We start from the raw sequence: 20,401 nt of genomic DNA, 5'->3' as shown, positions 1-20,401 counted from the left end.
GTGGGTACCCGCATGGCCCCACAGTATGCCAACATTTTTATGGTTGACTTAGAACAACACTTCCTTAGCTCTCATCCCCTTACACCCCTACTCTACTTGTGCTACGTTGATGACATCTTCATCACCTGGACCCATGGAAAAGAAGCCCTTGAGGAATTCCACCATGATTTCAACAATTTCCATCCCACCATCAATCTCAGCCTGGACCAATCCACACAAGCGGTCCTTTTCCTGGACACTACTGTGCTAATAAGCTATGGTCACATAAACACCACCCTATACCGGAAACCTACTGACCGCTATTCCTACCTACATGCCTCCAGCTTCCATCCAGGACACACCACATGATCCATTGTCTACAGCCAAGAACTAAGATGCAACTGAATTTGCTCCAATCCCTCAGACAAACACCTACAAGGTTTCTATCAAGCATTCTTAAAACTACAATACCCACCTGCTGAAGTGAAGAAACAGATTGACAGAGCCAGAAGAGTACCCAAAAGTCACCCACTATAGGACAGGCCCAACAAAGAAAGTAACAGAACGCCACTAGCCATCACCTTCAGCCCCCAACTAAAACCTCTCCAGCACATCATCAAAGATCTACAACTTATCCTAAAAGACGATCCTCATTCTCACAGATCTTGGGAGACAGACCCGTCCTCGCTTACATACAGCCCTTCAACCTGAAGCAAATACTCACCAGCAACCACACAACAAAAACTCTAACCCAGGAACCTATCCTTGCAACAAAGCCCAATGCCAACTCTGTCCACGTATCTATTCAAGTGACTCCATCATAAGACCTAATCACATCAGCCACGCCATCAGGGGCTTGTTCACCTGCACATCTACCAATGTGATATATGCCATCATGTGCCAGCAATGCCCCTCTGCCATGTACATTGGCCAAATCGGACAGTCTCTACGCAAAAGAATAAATGGACACAAATCAGGCATCAAGAATTATAACATTCAAAAACCAGTCGGAGAACACTTCAATCTCTCTGGTCACTCAGTAACAGACTTAAAGGTGGCAATTTTGCAACAGAAAAGCTTCAAAAACAGACTCCAATGAGAAACTGCTGAACTGGAATTAATTTGCAAAGTAGATACCATTAACTTGGGCTTGAATAGAGACTGGGAGTGGCTCGGTCATTACACAAATTGAATCTATTTCCCCGTGTTAAGTATCCTTACACCTTCTTCTCAACTGTCTGAAATGGGCCATCTTGATTATCCCTACAAAAGTTTTTTTTTCTGCTGATAATAGCTCATCTTAATTAATTAGCCACTTAGAGTTGGTGTGGCAACTTCTACCTTTTCATGTTCTCTGTATGTGTATATATATCTTCTTACTAGATGTTCCATTCTGTGCATCCGCGGTAGCCCACGAAAGCTTATGCTCAAATAAATTGTTAGTCTCTAAGGTGCCACAAGTCCTCCTGTTCTTTTTGCAGATACAGACTAACACTGCTGCTACTCTGAAACCTATCCCTGTAGATGTGGAGCCTGCCTCGCTTCCCGTAATGATATTTCCCACACACCTCTAAAAAGCTTACTCCTGTAGGTGTGTGGGTGAGGCTATGGCAGTGATACTTACCCGTTCCTCTACAGTGCTCTGTGATTGGTGGAGGAAAAGTGCTATAAAAGTGCAGAGTATTATTCCCCTGAGACCCACTCCTTACTTGGTGACATAGCCTGTAGCTTCTGTAGTTATTCAGTCTGCCACGAGATGGAGCATGGCAGCAGCTCTGCAGCTAGATAAATCAAATATTAATATCTTGTAAGATTTTGGGGGAGGGGTGGTCAAGTGACTAATAGAAAACTCACAGAGCCAAAGTGCTGGGGAAGGGGTTTCCCTGCTGACTAACAGAAAAGGAGGAGCCCTGGAGAGCAGGGCTGCTCTGGGGTGCCTGGCACATGGGCTGTCCCACCCACGGAGGGTGTGAAGTGCCGTTTGATGGGGGATGGGATTTCACACCCCGGAGGAGAATTTCCTCCAGGGGTGCCTTAGGCTAAAGAAGGACCCTGCGGAGTTGCTGCTGCTCCATTTCCCCTGTGCCTGGAGAAAGCCCCCGTACTGAATCCGAAAGCCCACCAGCTTGGAGGGGGGCTGCAGCCTGAACCAGACACACAGGAAGAGTTGGCTACCCCACGCCAGCCCCTCGTGCACCCAAAGTGGAGCCTTTACACACAGATTCGTCCCTGCGGGCCTGATCCAGCTTTGCTGAAGTGAGAGTGCCCCTGGCTTGGGCCCCACTGTCACGGGGACCAGCCAGGAACCCATCCACGGTGTGTGTTGACAGTGCAGTGAGAATGTGAATTGACAACGACTGGAAATGAAAGAACGAAGGTGCTTAGAGGGGTAGCAGCCAAGGTGACGGGAGCGCTTCTGATGTGTCAAAGCAGCTGTTGGTGCAGTATTCTGTCAAATCTATAGCCCCCCGTTACCCAGCAGTACCATGGACATGACCAGCAGCCCTGGGGGTCAGAGTGCAAGGAGCATGGAGGGGCCTGGCACACGCTTTGCTGGGGAAGCAGCTCAGACAACCCTCCAAGGATCCTCCTCCTCCTCCTCTCTGGCTGCTTATCAACTGGCTCGCTCTTTGCCCTCCTCCTGGGATGGGAAGTTACCCCAGTCCTAGGGATGGTATTCATTGCTTGGGGCAACAGGTTCTAGAGGAGGGGGAGTCCAGGGCTACGGTGTGTGCGGGAGGTAGACTCTTAGATCGTGTCACGTGGTGGGGTGTCTACAATGATGCCCTGAGATTGTCCACTTGGCGATTTTGCAATGAGGATTAGGCATGAAGGGGCAGGTCCCGGAGGCAGGGGCTGTGGACGTTGGAGTGGAGGTGGATGCCCGTGACGAGATCCAGCCGCAGCTGGGGGTGTGGAGGTCAGGGGGCTCGGGCTGGGGGGGGGGCATATACCAGTGGGTGCTGGGTTAGGGAATGGGTGTTGGATTCAGCCTGGGATAGAAACAAGGAGGAGGCCAGTGGCACCTAAAAGACAAACAGATTTATTTGGGCATAAGCTTTCCTGGGTAAAAAACCCACTTCTTCAGATGCAAGAAGCAAGGTGCATCTGAAGAAGTGGATTTTTTACCCAGGAAACCTTATGCCCAAATAAATCAGCTTGTCTTTAAGGTGCCACCGGCCTCCTGCTTGGTTTTGTGGATACAGACGAACACAGCTCTGGAGCCTGGGCAGCGCGTTTAGTGCTGGAGAAGTTGATCCCCCAGTGTTGGCCTTTGGCTGAGGGGCGTGGGGCACAGTGCTCAGACCCCTGGCCCCCGGGCAATAGCCTTGGGCTGGGCCAATGACACCCTGGGCGTTCCGCGAAGCGGATTTCGGGGCGGACTCTGGGGGCCCTGGGTTTGGGCAGGGGTGGATCCCGCGGTGCTGGCCCGGGCTGGGGGAGTGGATTCCCGAGGGCTGGGCACCAACTCCGCCCGCTCTGAGCGGCCCCGGGCGGGCTGGGGAGGGTCCCCGCGAGGGGGTGGGTCCCGGGACCGGCCGAAGGGGGCTCCACCTCCCCGGGTTTAAAGCCCTGCGCTCGGCGGCCGCGGCTCTACGCGATGAGGCCGGGGAGCGCCAGCGGCCGGGCGTTGGGTTCCGCGGGCTGCGGGCGTCCGGGGGGCCCCGGACGGCGGCTCCGGTGAGCCGGGGAGCGCGGAGCAGGACGGGGCCGGCGCCGAGGTGAGCCGGGCTGAGTTCTGCGAAGAAACTTTCCGCTGCGGGGGCCGAGAGCTGGGGCGCAGGGGCTGGGGGGCTGCGAAGCCCCGGGAGCCCGCTGTCCTCGCCCCCTCCCGGCATTCAGCCTCGGCCGGAGACTCTCCACCCCGGGCGCGCAGTTCCCCGCTCCCCCGGCTGCCTCCGGCGCGCTGCCCTTTCCCCCGCAGGGCCGGGCTCTGGGGTGCCGGGCTGCGCCCTGGCCCGATGGGAGGACGCTGGGTGTGTCGGGATCGCCTCCCTGCCCCTCTGCAGCCCGCCCCTGCCCCAGGCTGGTACAATGCGGCCCCCTGCATTTTTTAAGCGTGTTGTGGAGGTTGGCACCGTTGTCCCCATGGCGTCGGGACTCTCGGGGTTTTGGTGCCAGGCTGAAATTCATAGGGTGGGGAAACCAGGCTGGGAGAGGGCATGGGACAGCGCTTCCTACCTGTCCTTACCCGACACGGAGGGGCGAGGGTCTTTAAATGGGCTAGCACCAAGCTGGCAGCTCTGGGTACCACCCTAAACCCAGCCCCTTCACAGCAGGTGAGATCGGAGAGGAGAACATGTCCAGCCCCTCTTCCCTCTCCTACGAGGATCAGTCCCCTTGGCCTTTGGCCTCCTTTATTTCTTTGCTCTGGCCCGAACACAACCATCCCCAGGCTGCCGGGACCCATCCTGTGCTGGGTGAAAGGGTGCTGGGTGGGGGCAGCAATCAGACCCCCTTCCCACACACACTTTTGCCCTTCTTGCTCTGGAGCTGAAGCAGAGACGGGCTAACACCCAGGATCCACCGGGCTTGGAAGAGTCTTTGGCTCCAGACTTTTTTTTCCAGTTTAAAAGTTGTTTGGCTGAGACAATGCAGGGCGGCTGGGGAGTGCATTAGGAGACCGGGATGATTTATGATTGTTTCTTCTGGGCTTGCCTCCAGCCGGGAGACAACCGAAGTGGAACTTAAAAAAATCCCCTCTGTAACTAAGGTGAAGTAATCGAACTGAGAGAGCACCCAGGGGTGGGGCGGGTCCCGGAGAATCCCAGCCAGAGCAGGGTGAGGAAAAGCAGACGGGCCTCCAGCTCCCCAGCCCAGCATTTGCCTCCAGACTTCCTTCCACAAGCCAGTTGCTCGGCCTTTTCTGTTTTGCAGAAGATGACTCTGAACACGCAGCAAGGGGGCAAGGGCCCTGTGCGCAGACGGGCCAGCACCCCGGTCCCCCTCTCCCACCAGTCCCAGCCAGGGGTGCGTGGGCCGAGGTCTAACCCCATTGAGTCCCATCACCATCCGCTGGGCTCCTCCTCCTCCTTCGAGCCTGGAGACAAAGCTCCAGCCGTGCCACACAGCAGCTGGTCATCGGACTCGGCCAACTCCGACAGCTCCTGGGAATCCTTGTATCGGGTGATGCTGCTGGGTGACCCTGGTGTGGGCAAGACCAGCTTGGTGAACCTCTTTGCCGGCATCCAAGAGCGGGACCTGCCAGAGCAGCCGGGAGGTAGGGGACCCTGCCCTGGGCTGTCAAACCAGCTGCCCCAGGCCTTCCTGGGCTCTGCAGAATGACATGCTGTCAAGGACCATGCGGTGTGCAGGTTGGGGTGTGGGCAGTGGGTCACAGCGTGAAGAAGCCCTTTGTAAACCCAGGCCAAGGGGCACAGTGGAGACGCTGCACTGACTGCTTGGGGGCAGGGCACAGCCCCTTCTTAGCAGTGAGGAGTGCGCTGCTGAATGTGGGGGACTTGCCTCCAGTGCCATTACCCATCTCTGTGGCTGGGCAGAGGGAAATTAGCAGGGTACAGTGCTTCCCAAAAGCCAGCTGAGAGCCACTGGTGGCTCAGTTCTGATGTAACACTGGGCGCCCCCTTGAAAACTGGGCTGTGGATTTCAGTGCGTTTCAGATGGAAACATCGGAGGGACATTGTACTGACACGCATCGGGGTCAGCCACCTGGCTACAGTTAATGCCAGTTGTCCGGCTGCCTGCTGGAGCCTCGGTGCCTTTTAGCCTTCCCACAAGCCAAAAAATAACCTGGCAAGGGGGGTGGCTGAGTCCTGAACCTGGGAAGAGCCGTGAGATACCCCAGCACCTTCCCCCTTCTTCCAAGCACTAAGGCAGGAGAGTAGCCAGGCTTCTGCCAGGGCATCCCCCTGGACCTCACTACTTTCCCACATCCTTTCATGGTGCTGGCTAGTTTGTAGCTTTAGTTCCTTGCCGAGAGGATCAGTTGTGTTTTCCATGGCCTGCATTTAACCCCACCACCTTGGGGTGCTGTCTCCTCCCATCCTGGGCAGCCAGCAAACACTCCCTCTGTGGAGCTCAGCAGCACTGGGCTTCAGCGGGAGGCATTGCTGGGCACACAGAGTCCGGCTGACCTGGATGCATCTGGCTTGTTTCAGAGGACACCTACGAACGCACCCTGTCGGTGGATGGGGAGGAGATGACGCTGCTGGTGATGGACACCTGGGAAACAGAGAGGCGGGTAGGGGAGCGTGCATGGGGCGTGTCAATCACAGGGGCTCGCCATGGGGGTGGGGGTCACCTTTTCAATGAAGTGGGTTCTATTGCCAGACTGGAGCTATTTATTATTGGATCTGTTGCTGTTGTAAATACACAATGAACTTGTATGAACATAAGAATGTCCCTACTGGGTCAGACCAGAAGTCTATCTAGCCCAGTATCCTCTCTTCCAACAGTGGCCAATGCTGGGTGCCCCAGAGGGAATGAACAGAACAGGGAATCATCAAGTGATCCATCCCCTGTTGCCCATTCCCAGCTTCTGGCAAACAGAGGCTAGGGACACCATCCCTGTCCATCCTGGCTAGTAGTCATTGATGGACCTTGCCTCCATGAATTTATCTAGTTCTTTTTTGAACCTTGTTATAGTCTTGGCCTTCACAACATCCTCTGGCAAGGAGTTCCACAGGTTGACTGTGCGTTGTGTGAAGAAATACTTCCTTTTATTTGTTTTAAACCTGCTGCCTATTAATTTCATTTGATGACCCCTAGTTCTTGTGTTATGAGAAGGACTAAATCATATGTCCTTATTTACTTTCTCCCCAACATTCATGATTTTATAGACCTCTAGCATATCCCCCCGTAGCCATCTCTTTTCCAAGCTGAAAAGTCCCAATCTTATTAATATCTCCTCATACGGAAGCTGTTTCATACACCTAATTTTTTGTTGCCTTTTTCTGAACCTTTTCCAATTCCAATATATCTTTTTTGAGATGGGGCAACCACATCTGCGCACAGTATTCAAGATGTGGGCGTACCATGGATTTATATAGAGGCAACCTGATATTTTCTGTCCTATTATCTATGGCTGGCTGTGTTTCCATGCCCACCTGCTCATGAGACAGGGCTGCAGGGACAGACCCTCCTGCTGGACCATACATCTACCAGACCCCTCTTTAGCTTTCTGGGGAGCTGCTCTTGCCATTGTGTGACATCCCCAGCAGACAGTGCTTGCTGCTCCCGTCGGTCTACGGCTGGAGATGGGAGGCTGCAGCTGGGTCAGGGTCAGCAGCTAGTAAGGGGTTGAGGGTGACTTCCCCAGTGAACAGCTGACTGGCTCATCAGGTGTCCAAGGGAGTATCTTAACACCCCCGGGAGCTGGAGGGGATTCCCCTTCCCCCCACCAGGGGGGTTAACTGCTGTGGGAGGAAGCAAGGGCTTGAGTCCACTTCTCTTTCCAAAATGTGGCAACTTTAAGCTCTGTTGGAGTGATTCCGGCCAGACACAACTCCCTGTCCCCACAGCTCCCCACAGAATGGATGGTCCAAGCTAGGCACTTGGGGGCTGATTCTCCCACCTTCCTTCTGGCGTAGCTGCTGATGCATCTGCAAAGGCTGCTGCCAGGTCAGAACGGCTATGCTGGCATAAGAGTGGACCCGAGGTGGGCCCGAGTTGTCACCAGGAAAGGTGGAGAGAAGGAGGGAAACATGCCAGATCCTTAGGGCTGAGTGTGCTGGGGGGTGCTCATGGTGCCGGGGTTCATTTGTCTCCTTGCCATGTAAGAGTTGGGAAATGTGCAGGAGCCGACTGGGCGAACTATGGGTGAGGAAATGCAGCCTTTAGGGGAATGCATTAGTAGGCAGCAGTCGTGGTGCCCGGCGGGCATCTCTGCCCCTCCGCCCCTGCTTGTGGGTGACTGGAGACTGACAGGAACAAGATTCCCCTCTTCCAGCCCCATCCTGGTCTTTGCTTTTGATGCACAGCTGGGAGCGACGCTCACTGGCAACAGCAAGAGGATCCTGAGCTTCACTGAAATGGCCTCTCCGCCTGCCGGTCTGGGACCCACCTGCACTCTTCCCTTTCACCAGCTGCATCTTCAAGAAAATTAGTGGGGGCCATCTAGCCCCCAGCATCTCATGCAGCCCCTGCTCCCTGTGGCCAAGGATGCTGATGGTATCTGGGAAGGGATGGACTTGCTGGGCTAATGGCCACGCTCCCCACCTGACATGGTATGAGCAGGGAACACCCTCTCCTCTTTTCCACTGTCCGCTCGGTCCAGAGCACTGGGCACAGATACCCCTTAGCGTCCTGCTCTTAAAATCCTGGAGGGGGTCGAGAGGAACAGAGGGGGTTCAGGGAATGGCTGCTAGGGGAAGCACAGCACCTAACTTAGTGGGGATGAGAGCATTGGCATGGAGTGTGCATCAGTGGTATCCACCGAGCCCTGAAGGAGCTGCAGGGAGTGGAGAGTAAGGGAGAGGGAGAATGAGAGCCTGACCCAGACAAGGATGTGAGAGGTGGGGGAGGGGAAGGGGCAGGGATTCTGGCGAGACCGCCACTAGCCTGGCCCAGCTGGGCCTACCTGCAGTGACTATGGCCAGGCTTTTTGTGGTGGGTCAGTGTTTTACTCGGGATACGATGAGAAATGCAATTCTTTATCACTTTGATTTTAGTGGACAAATAAAGGGTTAATTCCATGTCATTCCTGTGAACCCCACTTTGCACCTCTGGTCAGCTGTCTCCTGCAGTGCTAGACCATGAGTTAGCTCTCTCCGCATCCAAGCTGTGCCAGGCCTGGGAGGTGGGTCACGCGGGGGTTGGGCCAGCCCTTTTTGCTTCCGGTTCACACGGGCTTGGCCTCCTGCTGAATGAAGCTTCCTAAACTCAAAGGCAAACTCTCCCCAAGGTGCTAAATCTCGGGGTCCAAATCCTGCCAAAGCTTTCCAGGGCTCCCACCCAATCCCTACATCTGCCTTGCTTTGGTTGGGGTCTCTTGTTTGCTCCACCCCGGGAGTCGAAAGAATAGTAAATATGGCAGGCGACCAGCTTGGCTTAATGGTGAAATCCTAGCGGATCTTAAACATAAAAAAGAAGCTTACAAGAAGTGGAAGGTTGGACATATGACCAGGGAAGAGTATAAAAATATTGCTCGGGCATGTAGGAAAGATATCAGGAGGGCCAAATCGCACCTGGAGCTGCAGCTAGCAAGAGATGTCAAGAGTAACAAGAAGGGTTTCTTCAGGTATGTTGGCAACAAGAAGAAAGCCAAGGAAAGTGTGGGCCCCTTACTGAATGAGGGAGGCAAGCTAGTGACAGAGGATGTGGAAAAAGCTAATGTACTCAATGCTTTTTTTGCCTCTGTTTTCACTAACAAGGTCAGCTCCCAGACTGCTGTGCTGGGCATCACAAAATGGGGAAGAGATGGCCAGCCCTCTGTAGAGATAGAGGTGGTTAGGGACTATTTAGAAAAGCTGGACGTGCACAAGTCCATGGGGCCGGACGAATTGCATCCGAGAGTGCTGAAGGAATTGGCGGCTGTGATTGCAGAGCCCTTGGCCATTATCTTTGAAAACTCGTGGCGAACGGGGGAAGTCCCGGATGACTGGAAAAAGGCTAATGTAGTGCCCATCTTTAAAAAAGGGAAGAAGGAGGATCCTGGGAACTACAGGCCAGTCAGCCTCACCTCAGTCCCTGGAAAAATCATGGAGCAGGTCCTCAAAGAATCAATCCTGAAGCACTTAGAGGAGAGGAAAGTGATCAGGAACAGTCAGCATGGATTCACCAAGGGAAGGTCATGCCTGACTAATCTAATCGCCTTTTATGATGAGATTACTGGTTCTGTGGATGAAGGGAAAGCAGTGGATGTATTGTTTCTTGACTTTAGCAAAGCTTTTGACACGGTCTCCCACAGCATTCTTGTCAGCAAGTTAAGGAAGTATGGGCTGGATGAATGCACTATAAGGTGGGTAGAAAGCTGGCTAGATTGTCGGGCTCAACGGGTAGTGATCAATGGCTCCATGTCTAGTTGGCAGCCGGTGTCAAGTGGAGTGCCCCAGGGGTCGGTCCTGGGGCCCGTTTTGTTCAATATCTTCATAAATGATCTGGAGGATGGTGTGGATTGCACTCTCAGCAAATTTGCGGATGATACTAAACTGGGAGGAGTGGTAGATACGCTGGAGGGGAGGGATAGGATACAGAAGGACCTAGACAAATTGGAGGATTGGGCCAAAAGAAATCTAATGAGGTTCAATAAGGATAAGTGCAGGGTCCTGCACTTAGGATGGAAGAATCCAATGCACCGCTACAGACTAGGGACCGAATGGCTCGGCAGCAGTTCTGCGGAAAAGGACCTAGGGGTGACAGTGGACGAGAAGCTGGATATGAGTCAGCAGTGTGCCCTTGTTGCCAAGAAGGCCAATGGCATTTTGGGATGTATAAGTAGGGGCATAGCGAGCAGATCGAGGGACGTGATCGTTCCCCTCTATTCGACACTGGTGAGGCCTCATCTGGAGTACTGTGTCCAGTTTTGGGCCCCACACTACAGGAAGGATGTGGATAAATTGGAAAGAGTACAACGAAGGGCAACGAAAATGATAGGGGTCTAGAGCACATGACTTATGAGGAGAGGCTGAGGGAGCTGGGATTGTTTAGTCTGCAGAAGAGAAGAATGAGGGGGGATTTGATAGCTGCTTTCAACTACCTGAAAGGGGGTTTCAAAGAGGATGGCTCTAGACTGTTCTCAATGGTAGCAGATGACAGAACGAGGAGTAATGGTCTCAAGTTGCAATGGGGGAGGTTTAGATTGGATATTAGGAAAAACTTTTTCACTAAGAGGGTGGTGAAACACTGGAATGCGTTACCTAGGGAGGTGGTAGAATCTCCTTCCTTAGAGGTTTTTAAGGTCAGGCTTGACAAAGCCCTGGCTGGGATGATTTAACTGGGACTTGGTCCTGCTTTGAGCAGGGGGTTGGACTAGATGACCTTCTGGGGTCCCTTCCAACCCTGATATTCTATGATTCTATGATTCTATGAACCTGAGAAGCAAACCTGAGAAGAGTTGCCCAGTTTGGGGGGGTCTCTCTCGGCAGGGGTCTGGCACGTGCAGCTTGTCCAGAAGCGATGGCATGACCGCTCACTGGAAGAGCCGTAGTGCCCTGTCAGAAACACCTGCGCCTTCTGCACTGCCTCTAAAGCAGCAGATTAACTGTAAAGTGGCATTACTGGTTCTAAGGCCCCTAAGCCTGTTGGTCCTGGTGACATTTGCTGACCAAAAAGAAAAGGAGTACTTGTGGCACCTTAGAGACTAACAAATTTATTAGAGCATAAGCTTTCGTGAGCTACAGCTCACTTCATCGGATGCATTTGGTGGAAAAAACAGAGGAGAGATTTATATACACACACACACAGAGAACATGAAACAATGGGTTTATCATACACACTGTAAGGAGAGTGATCACTTAAGATAAGCCATCACCAGCAGCAGGGGGGGGAAAGGAGGAAAACCTTTCATGGTGACAAGCAGGTAGGCTAATTCCAGCAGTTAACAAGAATATCAGAGGAACAGTGGGGGGTGGGGTGGGAGGGAGAAATACCATGGGGAAATAATCACAGGTTTCAGAGTAGCAGCCCTGTTAGTCTGTATTCGCAAAAAGAAAAGGAGTACCGGTGGCACCTTAGAGACTAACAAATTTATTAGAGCAAAAGCTTTCGTGAGCTACAGCTCACTTCATCGGATGCATCCGATGAAGTGAGCTGTAGCTCACGAAAGCTTATGCTCTAATAAATTTGTTAGTCTCTAAGGTGCCACCGGTACTCCTTTTCTTCATGGGGAAATAGTTTTACTTTGTGTAATGACTCATCCATTCCCAGTCTCTATTCAAGCCTAAGTTAATTGTATCCAGTTTGCAAATTAATTTCAATTCAGCAGTCTCTCGTTGGAGTCTGTTTTTGAAACTTTTTTGTTGAAGTATAGCCACTCTTAGGTCTGTGATCGAGTGACCAGAGAGATTGAAGTGTTCTCCAACTGGTTTTTGAATGTTGTAATTCTTGACGTCTGATTTGTGTCCATTCATTCTTTTACGTAGAGACTGTCCAGTTTGGCCAATGTACATGGCAGAGGGGCATTGCTGGCACATGATGGCATATATCACATTGGTAGATGCGCAGGTGAACGAGCCTCTGATAGTGTGGCTGATGTGATTAGGCCCTATGATGGTATCCCCTGAATAGATATGTGGACAGAGTTGGCAACGGGCGTTGTTGCAAGGATACGTTCCTGGGTTAGTGGTTCTGTTGTGTGGTGTGTGGTTGCTGGTGAGTATTTGCTTCAGATTGGGGGGCTGTCTGTAAGCAAGGACTGGTCTGTCTCTCAAGATCTGTGAGAGTGATGGGTCGTCCTTCAGGATAGGTTGTAGATGATGTCCTTGATGATGCGTTGGAGAGGTTTTAGTTGGGGGCTGAAGGTGATGGCTAGTGGCGTTCTGTTGTTTTCTTTGTTGGGCCTGTCCCGTAGTAGGTGACTTCTGGTACTCTTCCAACAAAGCCCGTTGCCAACTCTGTCCACATATCTATTCAGGGGATACCATCATAGGGCCTAATCACATCAGCCACACTATCAGAGGCTCGTTCACCTGCGCATCTACCAATGTGATATATGCCATCATGTGCCAGCAATGCCCCTCTGCCATGTACATTGGCCAAACTGGACAGTCTCTACGTAAAAGAATGAATGGACACAAATCAGACGTCAAGAATTATAACATTCAAAAACCAGTTGGAGAACACTTCAATCTCTCTGGTCACTTGATCACAGACCTAAGAGTGGCTATCCTTCAACAAAAAAGTTTCAAAAACAGACCCCAAGGAGAGACTGCTGAATTGAAATTAATTTGCAAACTGGATACAATTAACTTAGGCTTGAATAGAGACTGGGAATGGATGAGTCATTACACAAAGTAAAACTATTTCCCCATGGTATTTCTCCCTCCCACCCCACCCCCCACTGTTCCTCTGATATTCTTGTTAACTGCTGGAATTAGCCTACCTTGCTTGTCACCATGAAAGGTTTTTCTCCTTTCCCCCCCCTGCTGATGGTGATGGCTTATCTTAAGTGATCACTCTCCTTACAGTGTGTATGATAAACCCATTGTTTCATGTTCTCTGTGTGTGTGTATATAAATCTCTCCTCTGTTTTTTCCACCAAATGCATCCGATGAAGTGAGCTGTAGCTCACGAAAGCTTATGCTCTAATAAATTTGTTAGTCTCTAAGGTGCCACAAGTACTCCTTTTCTTTTTGCGAATACAGACTAACACGGCTGCTACTCTGAAACCTGTCATTTGCTGACCAGTATCTCTTCAGTTTGAGGTTTGCTCCGTTGTGTGTGAAGCCGGCTTCTGTTCCCAGCACTAGAAATAGCAGGCTGGTTTGTCATAGAATTTAGGACCACAACTGCATGCAGAATGTGTGTGGATTAGCATGCCCAATCTGTGCATCCAGTAATGGGAATTGTGCATGCAAATTAGGTGCACCTTTTGCGCAAGCAGTTGTGCATCTAAACAGTCTGAAAATCTGGTCCTAAAGTTTAAAGACTTTAATTTATTTCCACTATACCTGAATTGCATTTTTCTACCAAGTGCTGTTTCCCCTTGTGAGAAGATACCTATTGTCAAGTTAATTTTTGTAGGGACATAGTGAACATCAACGTTTTGGCCATAATGGGGCCTAAGGCCTGGAACCCAATGCCCCTGAAATCTTCCCCCCCCCACCTCATCCTTCCCATTTAAAAAACCCGCATTAAAAGCTTGTGTTTTCCCCCAAGGGCTCTGGCCTAATGATAACATTATCTAACTTTTAGGTGGCATTTTTTATCAGTAGATCTCAAACCACATCACAATTGTTAATGTATTTATCCTCACAACCCCCCCAGTGAGGTGCTCTTAACCCCAGGGGACAGATAGGATGCCAAGGTGGTAAGTGACTTGCCCATGGTCACACAGGAAGTCTGTGGCACAGCAAGGAATTGAAGCCAGGTCTAACCACTGGACCATCCTTCAGTCCCTTCCCTTCCAGGCCCCATTCCCTCGTAAATGGGCTCCCCTGCTCTTGCTGGCTGTTTGCAATTGGAAAGGGGATCATATTTCAGCCTGAGGCCCAGACCCCTGAGCGCTGTGGCCAGGGTTTGGGGTTGTATGAATACCCTGCTGATGAATTATTGGCCGTGGGGTGGTTTACCAGGGTGTCTCTGGCTGGGTGTGTTCCCCAGAGGGTGCTGCAGCCAGTGGTTTTGTTGTGAACCCTTTAAAGACCTCTTCCTTCCCCAGCGTGGGATGGCGGGTTCCTCTGGGCCCCAAGAGCCCCGTTGGTGTTTGCAGGCACTGGGCTGCTAAGATGCATGGCTGGGCAGCCTGCGTGTTTGGGAGCGGAGCCCTAGGGCTGTAATTTGCAACTGACACAGATTGAGGAGGAGACTGTGTCAAACTCCCCCCAAAGCCAGAACCTTTTAATCTGCGCGTTATTGACTGAGCCACGTGTCTGCTGGGTGGCCAGAGGCTGCGGGAGCATGGGCTGCTGTCTGATGGGGGCAGGCTGACGGCCCCACCTGCACCGGGGCTGGGATGCTGAATGGCTTCCCCTTCCCCCTCCCTGCCCTGTCCACAGCCTGGAGATTTGCACCCTCTCTGGGGGCCCATTCCTTCCAAGCGCTCAGACTAGCCCTGACTGGCAGGGAGCAGCCTGGGGGAAGGCCTCATCCTTAAGTAAACCTTGAGCGTGCCACCCGTTCCTCACTGATTGATGGGGCTGTTCAGCTGAGCCGTTACCCTGCCTGCTGGTTTGTTTTCTCTCCCCCACTCTTGGCCCCAGCCCATGGACCAGTGGGTATGACAGGCAGCTGGCTCAGCCCCACCCCTGCAGGGAGCAGCGAAGACTTTTCTGTTTGTACTGGTAGAGAGCATTGCTGCTGAGAACAGGCCCTTATAGTGCAGACACTGGGGTGCCTTGTCTTGTACCCAACGACCCCAGTGGCTGGCATCCTTAGTAGCCATCAAGACCACCTGGAAGCTGGGGAGGATGCTTATCATACAAGTTCCTACCTACTTTCCCATGAAGGGCAAGATGGAAATGCTTATTTGCACCCAATGCTGCCAGCAGTGGCGAGGATACAGAGGAGTGGGGCATTCCCAGTTCTTCCCCTGCCAAGTCACTAGCCCACTGACTCCAGAGTCCCCGTCCTCAGATCTTTGCCAGAAGCCCCTAACCGCTAGCCGGCAGTGGCTATTTGAAAGTCTGCGGGATGGATGGGGAAATGTACTGGTTGGGTCCAGCGCAGGCAGGGGGGGAGGGCGGAGCGCAGCGAAGCTAAGGAACCATTGCAGAAAGCAGGACCCTGCACTTCCGCCAGCGAGATTTGCCCAGTGGTGAGCGATGAGCAGAAAGCCCGGCGCAGGGAAGGCCGGAATCTTGTTGCTGGCAAATCTCTCGTTGGTCAGACATTGGGTTGAGGTGGGAGGGACAGCTGGGGTCCGGCGGTGCTGGCTGGTACTAACTTACTCTCACCACCTGAATTAATGCTTGTAAAGAAATCCTAGGAGATGGCACCAGCCTTGGCCTCCTCCTGAATGTCAGACACCTGCAGAAATGGGTAATGATCAAATCCCCATAACTATCCCCCTGGGGCACATGGGGACACATGTTGTTCTAGGGCCAGATCCCCAGCTTGTGTAAATCACCCCAGTGCCCCTGTGGTCCCAGGATGTCTGTCTATATGTGCCCAGATCAGTGAAGATGGGAAGGTTTTCACAGGCTGAGAAAACCCCTGACTGTCAGGGCCGGTTATAAATTTACGGCTCACTGGTCCTGAGCAGGAGGGGAGCGTGGGGCTCAATGGGGTAAGATGCAGTGACCGCGAAGCAGGAGGTGTGCTGCCAGGCACAGGTGTGGAGGGCTCACCAAGGCGAACAAGAGAGTGAAGGGTGCCGTGTCAGGCTTGTGGGAACGGCAGGAGAGCCTTGCTGGTCTCCTGAGCCGGGACCGTGAGGGTGTGAATGAAAAACCAGCCCTGACACCATCCTGCCAGAGGCAGATGCATGAGGCAATGGGCTGGCAGCTCGCTCCCAGCAGCCTGTGGACAGGTGGGTCTCTAGAACCAAGGGGCTGTGGTTTGAGGAAACAAAACCAAAATCTTCCAGAGCTCTGGGGGGAAGGGAATGGTCCCACAGGATCCAGCCGAGGCTGACACACAGGCCTGGAGAGACACAAGCAAGGAGTGTTGTGTCTTTGCCATCCCAGTCGCATCTGAATACAAGTGAAGCGATTCCAAGTACAGCGAGGAAGGAAGCAGCTGGTACAACGGCCTGGAGGGGCAGAGTAAATGTCTGGCAGCAGTGCCTTGTGGGCGAGGGAAGGTGGGGCCTCCGGCATTGCTCTGTGGGTGCAGGCTCCTAGGGCCTGATTCTCACGGGCTGGCCCCGTGTCTAGTCACTACACCTGTGTAAGATGCTAGCAAAGGTGAGCGGCAGCATTTCCCATGCACTGGAGGAGGCGCCAGGCCGGGAAGCCTCGGTCTCAGGAGTTCACGTAGAATCGCTCTCGGAGCCCCCGCCAAGCTGGGTGTCTGGAAGAGCCAGTGGCTGGGAGGCCAGGTGCTCAGTTCCAGGGTTTCTTTACAGTTTCAGGTCACCAGGAATGAACTGATCCTGATCCTCCGATACCTGCCATTAATGCAGGAACCGGCATGACAGGACCTATATATAGCACCCATATTGCTGCGTGCAACAACCGCACAGTGAGCCACGCTCTCGTTCCCCACTCCCTGGGCCAAGAGCTGAGTCGAAGCTTTCGGGACATACCACCCCTTCCACCCCCTCACATGTCCCGCCAGCTTGGGCTCCGTCAGGCACGTGGGCTTGCCGCCCTCACAACCACCCAGACTTACTACCTCTGAATTTGGCTCCTGGAGTCTAGGGGGGTGTCCACACTGCAATCCGTAGAGTGAGGACAGCTCAGCCAGCTCTGCCTGAATTAGCATCACGCGTGCTAGTGTGATTAAAAATAGTAGCACAGCCTTAAATGCAGACTCGCAATCCTAGAAGGGTAGGACTGGAAGGGACCTTGAGAGGTCATAGCTTGGATCCCCAATGTGCATGTACGGCCCATGCTGAAGCTGGTGCCACTGTGTCTACATGGCTCTTTTCAGCAGTGCTGGCACAGGTCTGACCGCTCGGGCTGCAATCCCAGACATTGACCTGCATAATTTCCAGCCCAGGGCCGGGAGAGCAGAGTTTAGTAAGGAAGGCCGCCAGCCAGGCAGAAGGTGCAAGTTAAAGTAGCCCAGTCCTCGACTTCACTTGACGCTCCTCCCAGCTCCTCAGCGTGTACATTACCCCAGCTCTGGGAAGCACAGGGGGGTCTGAGTATGGGAAGTTTGGGAAGTGTGACTTAGCCTGCTGGCCACAGCTCTGCTGAGTCTGGCCCACCGTTGGAGAGTGTGTGTGGACAATGGCTCTGTGCCTCAATACCTCAGTAACGCCGTCTTTCCCTGTGCAGCCCCAGGATGAGGAGAACTGGTTCCACAATTACTGCATGCAGGTGGGGAATGCCTATGTCATTGTCTACTCCGTCACCGACAGGGTGAGTTTCGAGAGCGCCTCTGAGCTGAGAATCCAGCTGCGCCGGACCCGGCAAGCAGAGAACATCCCCATCATCCTGGTGGGGAACAAGACGGACCTGGTGCGGTGCCGGGAGGTCTCGGTGGAAGGTGAGTGAGCAGGGCCTATCGTCCCCACCCTGCGGGAGACCGTTCCCAGTCAGTTTTCGGGGGCTGGGAACTGGGGGAGAGGGGGAGGCTACTTGCCTGGCTTCTCCTGCTGCTGCTCCTCAGACCTAGGTGAGATGGCCAGCGAGAGATTGCTATGGTACCCGCTCGTCTGCTGAGCGTCCATCCAGGAGTGCCACTCTCTGTCCATCTGTCTAGTCCTCCGCCAGCCATCTGTCCAGCCATTAAACTGTCCGTCCTGCTTTCTTTTAGCAGGCCATCCTGTCACTTCCTTCTCTGCCCTCCCATGTACTCTGTCATCAATCCAGCCTTTCCAAGGCATCTCTCCCTGCAGCCATTAGCTCCTGCCCTGAACATCCATCTCCCCGGGTGTGATCCACTCTTCGCCACTTCCCCTGTCCTGTGCCCTGTGTGCGGAAAGTGCCGCCTGGCTCTGCCTGGAGAGTGCTCTTTGTCCTGGCGGCCGAATCAGGTGGGACCCATTCTCTTTCCAGAGGGCCGGGCCTGCGCCGTGGTCTTCGATTGCAAGTTCATCGAGACGTCTGCCACCCTACAGCACAACGTGACGGAGCTCTTTGAGGGGGTGGTGCGCCAGATCCGCCTGCGCCGGGACAGCAAGGAGGCCAACGAGAGGCGCATGTCCATCTACAAGCGCAAGGAGAGCTTCACCAAGAAGGCCCGGCGCTTCCTGGACAGACTGGTCGCCAGGAACAACAAGAAGGTGGCTCTGAAAGTTCGCTCCAAGTCTTGCCATGACCTGTCCGTGCTCTGAGACCTGTCACAAAACAGGACGTTTCTTTCTCATGCGTAAAAGGATGTGGCCTCTTGTACCTCCCAAGAGGCTTTCTGCCATGTACATAGGGGTTTGTAAACTTTCTTCTCTGTTCGTGGCGTGTGGACAGGACCTTTCAGGGGAGAGACAAGATTCGTCTGGAGCAATAACCCAGGAGACGGAGCCGACTTCCTAACCAGAGTCTCAGAACCAAGGTGACACCAGCAACCAGAGAACACCGATGGGGAAGGACTTCTTGCATGGACTGAATGTCCTGCCCCCCGATAGTGCCTCCTGCCAGCCCTGCCACTTGCCTGGAGCCCTGCAAGAGGAGGTGGATAGCTAGGGCAGAGAAGCTAGGGCAGGTCTCCAGGGTGCCAGCAGGCACCAGTGTTTGCCCATGGAAGGGAGAGGGGGAGGAAGCTGCCCCAGAGGGAGGGATGGGGACTCTGGGAGAGAAGGTGGGGGGTTCCCGGGTGCCTAAAGATAATGCAAGTCTGACTTCGCCAATGCCAGGGATGGGTTTGAGCAGGATACTCGGCTCATGCGGCAGGGGCAGTACGGCCACTGGCTCTACAGGAGTCCACGAAGCCATCACCAAGGTTGGAAGCTGCCTCTGAAGGCTGCTGGGAGCCAGGAACGTAGTTGGTCTGTGATACCGTGTGGACAGGCACTCTAGAAATCCCTGAGACAGGAAGGCCCTGAACTGGGGTGCAATGGTGTGTCGGGGTGGGGGCTGGCAGCATTTTGCTGCCACCTCTGGGCATATTAACATCAGCATGGGCAGGGGAGAAGAGGGCAATGGAGAAGCATCTTCCTTGGGTAGGAGTCTGGGGAGGCCAGACCCTGCCTGTCTCCTGGCCTGGGGGTGGGGACGGTGCAGGATAGAGTTCCTTAGTGCCGGACGGCGGGTGTGGTGGGGAACGGGCATGGCGGGCGGGGCTTTTGTACCACATCTCTCTCTTTTGTACAGTGTTTTTAGGATTGAGGTTTTTCTGTTGTCTCTGTATGACCGTGGTGACAACCCACCTAGACTTGCAGAATAAAACCCAATCTGGAAAGGCACCTGTCACCAGTGACTGCACTGCGCCTCTTGCTGCTTAACTCCCCCTGCAAGGTGCTCCTCTCTTGGATTTCCCTGTGCCCCCCGGAGAGGCGGGGAGCTGGGCCCACTGCTCATTTGTACCTGCTTCCAAATCAGAGATGGGCAACGCCCAAACCAGAACCCCAAGTCTGAATCCTGGGGGAGCTGGGCTTCAGATCCAGACTCTGAAATACACCTTTAATGGGGGCAAATGGGCTGGATCCATTGGGCTACTGCGGGAACTTCCTGTGATTCCACAAGCACCTGGTATGTTTTGATTTTTCTGTAGATGCCCTGATTTGCAGCACAGAAGCACATGGGGTGGGGAGGGGAGCGGTGTTGTTCCCACTAGAGGGACATGGTTCACACACAATGTTTCCAGGTGGCTAGGAAATCCCATGGAATATCCTTGAGGAATTTGGTCTGGATTCTCCAGTCTGCCAACTTCACTTTGTGCTAAAACTGGCTGGAAATTCCCCTGGGTGTAGGAGGAATCTGGGCAGTGCACAGCATAGCTGCCCGACTCCCAAGATCTGAATGGGAAGGGGGGGGTGTCGAGGGCAGGAGCAGGTGTGTGGGAGCAGAGCTCCCTCAAGTTACTCAGCTGTCACCAGCAGCAGGTGTTGGAGCAGCAGGGAGCTGACTATCTTCCAGCGCTGGAGCCAAGCGGTCAGGAATCAGCAAGATGCAGTCAGCTCCCTGCAGCGGCCACCGAGCACGGCGTGGCCATAGTTGGAGGAGCGGAGTCTTTGTCGCTCATGCACAGATGGGGTGGTTTCATTTCTGTTAATCACCCTACCTGCTTATTCTGTACCCTGCACCATGTGCACCCAGGG

The 20,401-nt window shown here is 53.5% G+C and overlaps 1 protein-coding gene across 1 annotated transcript; it reads left to right on the top strand.

The window, feature by feature from the left end:
• The first annotated feature begins 3,545 nt into the window (after positions 1 to 3,545).
• Positions 3,546 to 19,546, top strand: REM1 (RRAD and GEM like GTPase 1). Its single transcript, XM_038370283.2, has 5 exons — positions 3,546 to 3,701; positions 4,858 to 5,200; positions 6,099 to 6,181; positions 17,481 to 17,691; positions 18,204 to 19,546. The coding sequence occupies exons 2-5, from the start codon at positions 4,861 to 4,863 to the stop codon at positions 18,479 to 18,481; spliced, it is 912 nt and encodes a 303-aa protein (XP_038226211.1). The 5' UTR covers positions 3,546 to 3,701; positions 4,858 to 4,860; the 3' UTR covers positions 18,482 to 19,546.
• Positions 19,547 to 20,401: the final 855 nt, after the last annotated feature.

This window comes from Dermochelys coriacea, chromosome 13 (genome assembly GCF_009764565.3).
Source record: "Dermochelys coriacea isolate rDerCor1 chromosome 13, rDerCor1.pri.v4, whole genome shotgun sequence".
Lineage (NCBI taxonomy): Eukaryota > Metazoa > Chordata > Testudines > Dermochelyidae > Dermochelys > Dermochelys coriacea.
Note: the sequence above shows the minus strand (reverse complement) of the source record. Positions and strands in the feature narration are given on the sequence as shown.

Coding starts and splice junctions, on each gene's coding strand:
- REM1 (XM_038370283.2), top strand. CDS start 4,861: ATGACTCTGAACACGCAGCAAGGGGGCAAGGGCCCTGTGCGCAGACGG. Junction 6,182..17,480: donor CCTGGGAAACAGAGAGGCGG/GTAGGGGAGCGT, acceptor TTCCCTGTGCAG/CCCCAGGATGAGGAGAACTG. Junction 17,692..18,203: donor CCGGGAGGTCTCGGTGGAAG/GTGAGTGAGCAG, acceptor TTCTCTTTCCAG/AGGGCCGGGCCTGCGCCGTG.